This window comes from Crocodylus porosus, unplaced genomic scaffold (assembly GCF_001723895.1).
Source record: "Crocodylus porosus isolate Cpor-Errol unplaced genomic scaffold, CroPor_comp1, whole genome shotgun sequence".
NCBI classification, from domain to species: domain Eukaryota; kingdom Metazoa; phylum Chordata; order Crocodylia; family Crocodylidae; genus Crocodylus; species Crocodylus porosus.
Window position 1 is genome coordinate 100,074,743 of NW_017728931.1, and position 11,113 is coordinate 100,085,855.

Sequence of the window (11,113 nt, forward strand, 5' to 3'; positions counted from 1 at the left end):
TGGAAGCACTGCAATACCAGGTCAATGCATGGAGTGGATGGAGCACGCTCCGGTTCCACCACCCAATACCAAAAAGAATCTGCTCAATATAGACCACCCTCCAGACCGTGGTGTCTCCCCTGTGAGAGCAGAGTCCCCACCAGGGTCCCTGACAGCTTGTCACTAGGTGGGCTATTAGGGAGTCAGCCATTCTCTACCTTCCCCTTGGAGGAGAGGGCGAGAGTGGAGGACTGGGATACTGGGGGCCGTAGGGACCTACATTACACTGCATGAAGCAAACAGGCACTATTTGTGGTGCTAGAAAACCTTTTGTCTCTGGAGATGTTGCTGTTTGAAAGAGGAATTGCTATACTTTTTGAAAGAGGAATTGTCATATTTTTTCATCACAAATCACTAGAACAGCTGTATGTTCAATCTTTGTTCTGGAAACTGCATATTTTCTGTCAAATGTAACACTTGTATGCTGCAAGAGTGGCCATATTGTGTCCAGTGGGACTGCTTGTGGAGAAAGGGTTGACAATCTGGCTCAATCTGGAATTATGTCATACATTGGGCATCTATTCTACCTCTCAATTTGCAAATTAATTGTGAACTGATTTGTCTTTCTTTCTTTCCCTTTTTTCCCTATTGATTGTTTTTTGGGTGATATTCTTGGTTGACTATAAAATCAATGGTAAACTTCCATGAACACTAGTAGTGCCAAGGTATCAAGAATTAGGGCTTAAGTACTGATATCATTAAGAATTATATGATAGACTGAGTACAAGATGATAAGCTGGTAACTGTGCCAAAGTTACTGCTTACATCTTTTAGCATATCCAAGAAGAGGCAGAAAAACATTTTCATGTAAAATGAACAAAACAATATTTTGTCATGTTGTTTTAGTCCCATATATCTAATATGGTTTGTACTATATTTTAAATACTTAAAATTTTAAACTAACAATTAATTTAAGTATGATTGGTCAGATCTTTCTGTAGAATCCATTTATTTGAGACAGTTAAATAAAAACTATATCTAAAAAGATTTAGGAAAAGGAAACTTTATGATTTTTTCCTGAAATTATTTAATCTTTGGGTTCTACTTTTGGTTAGGGTTGTTGTGGGTAATCCATGCATAAGTGAACTGTATGATCTGCCAAAGCAGATTATATTCATATTTTTGTCAATAACTAAAAACTGCTAAAAGTATTTTGTTGGACTTTCAAAATCAAAGACCTGTGATTTCAACTCTTTCTGAGTGCTTTTCCAGTAGACAATCTGGATGTGTTTTTACTACTTCTATATTGGGTCTATGCATTCTGCTGTGAAGTGCCTCCCATATTTGCTCCCATTCAACATGCCTCAACTCGCCAAAATGAGGTAATATGGTTTTGTTAAACCTGTTCCTGTTGTATGCCCAGTCCCACTCTTGGACTCTGGCTCAGACATGCTTATTGACACTTACTATGTGCCACACTAAGGCAGCCACTTTGCCTCATTATGGTTTGGTGTGTGCAGAGCAGGACTGAATTTGTAAGTATGCAACAGAGCAATGCTCCCAGGCACAGCAGGATGGCAGTTCTGACGTGCCCTTTCGTTTATGTCAGCTGCATGTACTAAATGGTTAGTTCTATGAAAGACCAGAGACTGTGTAACCTAATGCAATGAGCTTTTTGGAAAAGTCAGCCTCTGGGATAGGGGGATGAAATACTGCCCAGGATATCTGTGAATATTGGATTATCTGTCTGAGTCTCTAGGTGTGACATCATGAAACTGTGACTTAAAAAGATTTATGGAGGTTTTGGCAATTACATCCCAGATGAGTTAGTGATAAGAGTGCCATTGGAAGGTCTTATATAACATACATTTCCTGTATTTCTCAGCTCTATTCTTTGTTCAGGCAGCTGGCAATGTGTGACAAGGTTACCACAAGCTACTGATTAACTTCAAAATTATAACATGTCAGTATTGAAATTGCAATTGATCTTTTTATGAAGGGAAATAGTAGCCATGCTTGTGTCATGTATTCATGTAGTTGCGTTAACAGTCACAGAGGAAAAAGCAGATCAGACCGAGTTGTTTATGTGCATAATTAAACACACATTAAGAAATTACATTTTTCAAGGTTAAACAAATAGAAAGCTTTCTCAGGCTGTGTGACAGCAGCAGACAGTTGCAAACATATTTTGTGTTGTATTGTGAAAAAAGAAAATAAATTAGACATAGTAATGACTAATGTCACCATTAGCAATAGCTTCCTCCCACTTCCTTCTCTGTCCCCTACATGTAAACACACATAAAGAGGCATACAAATGCATGCCCATGTACATGCATACACGTGCACACATATACATTCTTACCTTGTGAAAAGACTGTAGGTGTGATTTTAAAATGTGTGCCTATTTACAGGTGCACCTGATTTACGCATGCATGGAATTGCCATAATTATTCATTTATTGGTATTATTTGTGGAACTGGCATACTGTTTCACTTGTAAACCTATATAAAAAAAAATACTTCAGTGATATTTTATTTAAAAAATAGTTCTGCTGGTCTAAAGTCTTTTGATCTTTGGTTTTTCACCAGAACATCCTGTGAGCTATCCTCAGTCCATCAACCAATAAGAATGGAAAATTCACAGTTACCATTTTAAAATGCCTAAGGCATTATATACAATTTCCTTAATTTATTGAGTGTGGCATTTTTTCCAGTTTGGGGCCTTTTGGTTCCTACTATGCACCACTTCAAGCTCCCACTAAATGCAGCTTTGGTTACATGGACTTTCTATTCAAGATTAATGCACCATAAAAGAATCACAGAAAGCAGAGATGAAGGGGCAACAGGTGATCATCTAATAACCTATGGCCCACAGGCTGAATCTAGCTTGAGGACATGGGGCTTTGTCCACAGGGGTCTTCCCCCATGCCATAGTGGGAAGAAGCAGCAGTGGCAGTTGGGTCTCATCACCCACACAGCTGCCTGCCTCTGACTTGAACTGGGTCATTATAGCTTGCAGCCTGAAAAGATGGTTGCTTAATCCTTTCTCTTGTCCCAAGAGGATCAGTTTCCAGATATTCCTGCAAAGATTATTTTGACTGATATTTTGCTAACTTTCTCTTGAAACCCTGGAAAGACGGAGAATTCCAAACCTTAGTCTGCTTAATTAGTCTTGGAATTAGAAAGTTTTCTTAACATCTAAATTAAGTCTCCTTGTTTCATTACGAGGCCATTATTTTTTGTTCTGTCCCCAGTGGACCTGAAGAACAATTTATAAGTTTCCTCTTTGCAGTAAACTTTGGTATAATTGAAGACTGTTCACTACAGTTCTCCATAGTTTTCTCCTGTCTAGACTAAACACATCCATTTCTTTCAATCTTTTCTCAGAGGTCATGTTTTTGTTACTGTTGTCTAGACTTTCTCCAGATGGTCTTGAAATGTGGTGCCCAATACTGGACACAGCATTCCAGCTGAAGCCTCATCAGCTCTGAGTAGTGTGACCAGATTAGTTCACATATGAGACTGCTGTTTATACATCCCAGTATGGGAATACACAGACAAATAGTGGCTGGTGTCTCAACATTATGGCATGAATATGAACTCCTGTTTAGTTTGTCATTTACTATAACACCCAGACCTGTATTTGCAGCACAGTCATTCTCCATTTTGTACACGTGTACCTGATTATTTCTAAGTGTAGTGCTTTGCATTTGTTGTCATTGAATGCCATCTTGTTTATTTCAGATCTTTTCTCCAATTTGTCAAAATCATTTTGTATTCTACTCTTGTCCTTCAAAAGTGTCTTCATCCCCTCCCACTTTGGTATATGTGCAAGCTGAATAAGTTTATTCTCTGTTCCATCATTCAAGCCATCATTGATGAAAAGAGTAAACAGTACCAAATCCAGGACAGATCCTTGCACAATTTCACTTAATACATCCTTCAAGTGTAAAGTGAGCCACTGATAACTGCTCTGAGTGTAGTTTTACAACTAGTTGTGGACCCACATTGTAGTATTTTTCTAGTTTGCTTAAGAGGGTGTTATATGCGACTGGCAAAGGCAGCTTACTTAAGTCCAGATATATCTTCTGTTTCTTTCCTATCCCAAAGGCCTGTTACTGTGTCACAGAGTGTGATTTGTTCTTGACAAATCTGTATTTGCTGGGCTTATACTGTATTTACTTGAATCTAAGATGACCCTAAATTTAAGATTTAATTTTTTTGTATTTAAGATATAAATTTGTTATAATTTTCCTGTATAGAATTTAAGTATTGGGGTTTCAGGTTTTTTGGTTGTACCTATGCTGGTCAAAGGACATAGGCAGGCAAGCTTCTTTGGGTAGATGTGATATCTTTTATAGCTATCAGAATAGCAGAGGCTCTCTATGCCTGAAGAAGGGTGCTTGTGCCCAAAAGCTCGCAAATAACTTTATCCAACTACTCAGTTGGTCTAATAAAAGATATCACATCTACCAAAGAAGCTTGCCAGTATTGGAGTTTGTCTTTTAATTCATCCTCCCTCACTGCTGCAGGGGGGTAGGCAGGTGGTGTGGTTAGGTCAAGTAGCTTGACACCTGCTTGTGTCACCCCCTTGCCATCTGCCCCATGCCTGCCCCTCACAGCCTTAGCCCCTTCTTCCCCAGCCTCTACTTCCCCATTCCTCTTCCCAGTGTCTGCTGTTTTCTGCCCCCAGCCTCAGCTCTTCACTCCCTTCCCACCCCAACTCCCCCTACCCTTTCTCTTTGCCAGGAGGCTCTGCCCCTAGTCTAGGGACAGAGATGAAGCACAACCCCAGGCCAACCCTTGTAGCAGCCATGTGGGCTGTGCACTGCTGCTATAGTGCTCCAGGCTGCAGAATGCATGGAGCCTGCCAGTATGGAGCAAGGGTAAAGTGGGAAGGGAGAGGGGAAGATGGGAGAGCAGAGGCTGTGTGGGGTGGGAAGTGTGGGGGTAGAGGCTGTAGAGGGGAGATTGCAGGGTGCAAAGGTTGCGGGGGGTAAATACAGTAAGATTCTAATCTTTTAGGTGCTTACTAATAGATGTTTATTGGTTCCAGGAATGGAAGATAAGCTGACTAGCCTATATATAATTTATTCAGGCCATCTGTTTTTCCCTTTTGAAAAGATAGATGCTATGTTTGCTTTTCCAGTTCTTTAGAACCTCACACATCTTCCAAGAGTTCTCAAAGAAAGTCACCAATTATCCAGCTTTCTAAGTACTCAGTGGTGAAGTTCCTTAGGTTCAGTTGACCTGAAAAAAACTAGGCTTTCAAATAATCTTTTAACTTGTTCCTTCTCTTTTCTAACTCAAGTTTTTAATATCTTGTTACTGATGTGAACTATAATCATCTGGTTATAGTAATGTTTTTTAGTAAAGCACAAAAGACATTAAATACTTCGGACTCCTTAGCACCATTACTAGTCTTTCCTCCTCCTTGAGTAGTGGACCAACTGTTTCCTTTTTCTTACTACTATTAGAAACCTAGAATGTTTTTAGCTTTTACATCCCACGCTGGCTGTACCGATTTCTGTGCCTTGGCCTTTGTGATCTTGTTGGTGCAAACTCATCTTGAACATTGTATTCATCCTTAGTAATTTGACTTAGTTTTCATTTTTTGATAAATTCCTTCTTGAGTTTTAGGTCATTCAGTTGCTCACAACTTATCCAGTTTGGCCTTACATTTCATTTGCACTAGAATAGTTTGTGTGCGCGCCAGTGAAACTACCAGATCTCTTGGATATCTTTTTTCCTTACACTTGTTTCTCAGGGGCTCTTACCTGCCAGTTTTCTGTGTTTACTGAAGCCTGGTTCTTGGAGACCATTATGTTTAGTCTGCTGTTTTCTCTTTTCTCATAAGAATTGTGAACTCTACCATATTATGAAAGACAACCCAAGTTATCTTCCACCTTCATTTTCATAACTAGATCATTTGTTGGTCAGAATCAAATCTAGAAGTTCCTCCCCTCTAGCAGTTTTCTTCACCTTCTGTAACAAGAAGTTGTATCTGATATATTACAAAACTTTTGATAGTGTCCTGTTATATTGCTTTCCCAACAGATGTCTGGGTAGTAAAAGCCCTTGATTATCACCATCAGCTGTACTTTCCCTGGTTCTGTTAATTGATCAAAAAAGCTTCATTCACCGGATATTCCTCCTTTAATATTCTATAATAGGCGGTGACATTTTCGTGTACCTTTTTCCTTTTAACTTCACCCAGAGTCTTTAAACAGAACTGCTTTCTGCTACATTCTGGACCTCAAAGCAATGGACACATTTTTGATGTGCAAGTTAAACACCTCTTCCTTTTTCCCCTGGCTGGTCTTTTTGAATATGCCTTCTATACCTATATTTGAGTCAGATGAAATATTCTACCAAGTCTTTCTGATGCCAGCTGAGTCATAATTTTGATTACGTTTTAGGATGGGGGGCAACATTTTTGGCAGCCATGCCGCAAATTAGCCCTGCACCCTTCCCAAGTGCCACTCTGATCCCCTTCCTCAACCTGATCTGCTCTACTTTCTGTTCCCTGCTCTGTGCTTCCAGCCTGATCTTCTGCTCTGCTTTCTGATACTTTCCCTGTGCCCCTACCTCATCTATGCTCTATGCTTTTAGCTTCCTGCCCTATTAGCTGTTGTGCTGCCTGTCCCCTCCTTGATATGCCCTGTAACACATACACACAGCCTGCCTATGGCCCTCATGCTACAGATTAGCCACTCGTGTTCTAGGATTTTAATTTTCTCCTGTTCATTCCTCATATGTTTTCCATTAGCAAATAAACATCAAAGATGTTCAGCAGATTGACCCCTTGTTTTTCCTCTTGACCTTCTTATGAGCCTATTATGATTATATCCTTCATGGTTTGTGGTCCTTAGTCTATACCACGGTTGTTTATACTTACCTGTGGGCTTATGTTAACAGTCCCATTAGATGTACTTTAAAAGCGTCCTCACTAGGTAAGCAAGTTTGAGAGCAAAGATGCTCTTCCATTTCTTGTTACATGCACCCAGTTTCTATTCAACAATCCTACTTCTTGGACTGTTGGGCTATGGGCTGCACACAGCACTTGAGGGGTTCATCTGAAGTCCCTAGCTCCCAGTCTGTGCACTGTTTCCTCCATTACTCTCCTGCACTCCCTCCTCCAGCTTCCAGTAACTGCCCTTTTTGCTGGAGGCAGAGCTGGATAGAACAGCCCATGGAACTGAGGGTTTCCTTGGCTGGGGGACTTGGGGTGACCTAAGGTGCTGGTGTAACTCAGTGGACAGGGGGTGCCTAGGGTGTGGCAGGGCTCACATGATCAATCAGAAATTGGACCAATCAAAAGCCCTGATCTAAGCAACCAAAGCTCTCCCAGTAACGCCATTTGTGCAGGATATGCCTAGCCTTTACCCTTGACCAGAAAGTTGAAGAGAACATCAACTGAGCCCCCAGCTCCTTCACTCTTACAGCCTTGTAGTTCTGGTATGGTTAAGGACTGATGGTATTGTTAATGTCCTTTTGGGTGAGCAGTATTGGATAGTGGTCAAAGGGATGAATGAGTTTAAGCAACCTGTCCATAATGTCCCTGTTTAGGGCTTCTGACAGATGGCATCGCTTTCTGGACATCAAGTTAGGCCACCAGATAGATGCTTTCATCCACCTCCAGAAAGAGTCTTGAAATCCTATGATTTTTCATTTTCTCTTGGGAGTGGTGGCCAGGAACTTCCCAGCCTTTGGGACATGACTCTTTTTTTGACACCTTTCATTCCTTGTTCATTGCCAGGACAGTTCTCCCACAGATGGTAGTTCTACTGCTACAGGTAGCCAGCATCCTGTTCCCTTCCTGCAAAGCATCTAGTTTTTCCTCCTTTGCTGGTGGCTGCTGCAGTTCTCTCTAGCCAGCTAGCTTCCTCATCCTTGGAGGTCTCCAGGTGACCTGAACTGAGTTCCCAGATGCTTCTCAGCTGTCTCTACCTGTAGCTCTCCCACCATTTTCTGATGGATTCCATCAGCAGACGTCTCTCACATTAGATGGTTTCCCCTGCATGAATTACCTTAACAGAAATATATAGGCAGGTTTCATTCCCTGTAAATCTGGACTAGAACCTCACAGAAGCTTTAGAATCTGGTTACAGGAAGAGCTAGCAGTAGAGCTAGCTTTGGCAATGCAGCATTGACCAGCTGCTGTTCACTGTTGTCAAACTTTGTCTTAAAGCTTCCTTTTGAAACTACATTATTTGCTAGCAAATATATGTAGGAATTAATTATCAGAATGGCTCACATATGTTTAGCATCTGTTGCAATTGTTGTGCAGATGTCTTTTTATATATTAACTAGCTATTGATCATTTTCAGACTTCTCTTCTGATGTTGATAATGGGAGAGTTGGAACCTTCGGAGGGTAAAATTAAGCACAGTGGAAGGATTTCCTTTTCCCCTCAAGTGTCCTGGATCATGCCTGGAACTATCAAAGAAAACATCATCTTTGGTGTGTCCTATGATGAGTACAGATATAAGAGTGTCATCAAGGCCTGTCAACTTGAAGAGGTCAGTGTTGTATGATAATTCATTCTCTTATAATCTATGTGTAGAGATTAACTAAGCAAGACATCCCACAGTCATGGTGGAGTAAAAGACTGAGTCAGTTCAACACCGTGAATTCTGTGACTTTCCAAACAAACCCATTGGTAAAAACTCTGAGCAGATGCTGCAGGTTCTAGATTCAAGTAACCCAGACCCCACAGGGCTGTCTCAAGCATTACAAGACGTGTCTTCCAGAGTTTTTCTATGACCTTTTTTAAAGAGTTGGTCAGAAGTTTTGTTTTCAACTTTTTCTTTTTAACTAAAATATTTTGTGGAAACAGAACTTCCATGAAAAATATATTTCCCTTTACATTTTGAAAGGTTTCTTAAACATCTCAAAGTTGAAAAAATATTCAGATTAAAAATGAAAATATTCCTTCCAAAAACCTGAAGAATTTAAAGGAAAATATGAGGAAAACAGCCTTTTTATGTTTTTCAAAAACATTTACATATTACTGCAGGATCCAGCTGTTATTTGATACAGTGAAGTAGGCTCCATACTGGACAATTTTTTTTCTCCTACCAGAACATGGTCTCAAATGAGTGTTTTTATAGTACAGTGAAATCACAAAAGTACTATACTCGAGCATGGCTGTGTTTAAATTTTTAAATCTTCACACCTACTGCTTTGTTAAGACAACACCCTTTCACTTTAATATATAGGTCAAAACAATAAATGTTTAAACTTGCCTAGCAAAATCTAGGCCATACAGCAAAAGTTATTTCTTTTTTCTCCAGTCAAGTGAAAAAACAATAGCTAGGCTATTTAAAAATAAGAGGATCACTGAGTACAATTAAATGATAAAGTAATCTTTTTTGTATGCTTAGAGGAAAAGTATTTTAGACTATTACTACTCAAAGTACAGCCAGAGTTTTGATTGTGGCTAGGTAGCTTCTTTGGAACCTTTTGTAGTAGCAAACATGACCCTGCTAGACTGTATGTTGCAGTGTGATCCCTGGGTCCAGCTGTAAAATCTATAATTAAGCCCACAGATCCAAGAACCAAAAAGCTGCTGCAATTCCAAACTCTATTTCTTTCCAAAGGGAAAACTACCTATTTCATGCACAAAGACTAGCTGTTCTTAGACTGAAAGGAAGTTTAAAAGTACTGTCCAGCCTCACTGCTGTTGGCTATTCTGCCCTCTCTGGTCTGATGTAAAAGAAAGATCCACTGTGGGGGAGAGAGGAAAGGGGAGTGGAGAGAAGATAGAAGGGGATGATTTTGTAGACTGAGCCATTGGGAGTGAGATGAGAAGTCTGGCAGGACAAGGAAAAGTGTTATTTAATCATTCCGCTCAGGAGTGCAAGTTACCACTCTGGCTAGGGACAGACATTCCAAAAGTCTGAGCCTGAATTGATTCAGTCTTTGCAGGTTAGCCTAAACTGCAAAGCTTGAACCAATGTGGAGGTGGACAGACATTTCCTTTTTATGCCAGTAATCATAGAATCATAGGCACATGCCTGAAGTGGCTCAGGCTAGAAGACTGGGGGCGCTAGAGCAGCCCTCCATTCCAATTTACAGTGATGAGCTGAAGGGGGGCATGTGGCCAGACCCTGTCAGGGTGCTCTGATCAGGGAGGGGTCCTCTGCTCCTGACCAAGAGGGAGCCAGTAGGGAATTGATAACAAAACATTGAGTTACACAGCTGGGAGTTACACAGGCAGTTGTTAGCATTTAGCAACCCATCAACAAAACAAAAGGATCTCTCATTAGTTCAAGCTCTTCTTAAACAACTTTTTTCCAAGGAAGGAATGGAGGGACATTACCAGCTATCTATTTATTAGCTCCAAAAAGCCTTAAGCCAACACTGTCCTGTCTGCCTTTGTCTTTTCTCCCACAGCACAGACTATAGCCAGCATGTGGTATGCTAGCTAATGCTGAGAGGTGTCTGTGTAAGGCAGAGGAGATGGGGGAATCTCTGTTTGAGCAGGGAGTGGTGGCGGGGGGGGGAGGAGCAGGAGCAAAACAGGCAGACAGTGTTGTATCTGCAGTCTCTTTGGGAGCTGCAGCCAGGGAGCAGAGGAGAGGGGCCAGCCGTGCTGGGCTGGAGCAGAGAGCAGAGCCCCACCTGGGCTTGCAAAGCATCTGGGATGCTGGAGGATTCCGATTTAACTTAAATCAGGAAGGGGTCTGGGACAGACATTGCATAAACTGGTTTGACCCAAATCAGTTAAGTCTGATACTACATTCAATCAGGTTTATCTCAGACTGGTTTCAGCCATTTTCAGACTGGTTTATGTGCAATGAACATCTGTTCTGTTACAGGTTTAAACCAGTTTCTGATCACTTAAACTAGTTTGTGTGTCCCGAGCTTCTGTGAACGGAACGCTCGGGTGAACTATGTTCAGGTGACAGCGTAGAGAGGCCCAGGAAGGATGTGAGTCCCCCGACTGTTAGTTCAGACCTAGCTAAGGATTACTTGGAAGACCTTAGATGTATCCAAGTTGGCAGGCCCGGATGACCTTCATCCGCGGGTGCTGAAGGAATTGGCTGGTGTCATTGTGGAGCCATTGGCACGGCTGTTTGAGGACTCCTGGTGCTCGGGCCAAGTCCCTGAGGACTGGAAAAGGACCAATG

General features: G+C 41.2%; 1 protein-coding gene across 1 annotated transcript in view; it reads left to right on the forward strand.

Annotated features, from left to right (window-relative positions):
* The window catches only part of CFTR (cystic fibrosis transmembrane conductance regulator), a 146,662-nt gene that overhangs the window by 47,409 nt on the left and 88,140 nt on the right, over window positions 1–11,113 (forward strand). The window contains exon 12 of the mRNA XM_019543952.1: window positions 8,309–8,500. Coding sequence (XP_019399497.1) covers window positions 8,309–8,500 — 192 coding nt within the window. The remainder of the gene's footprint in view (window positions 1–8,308; window positions 8,501–11,113) is intronic.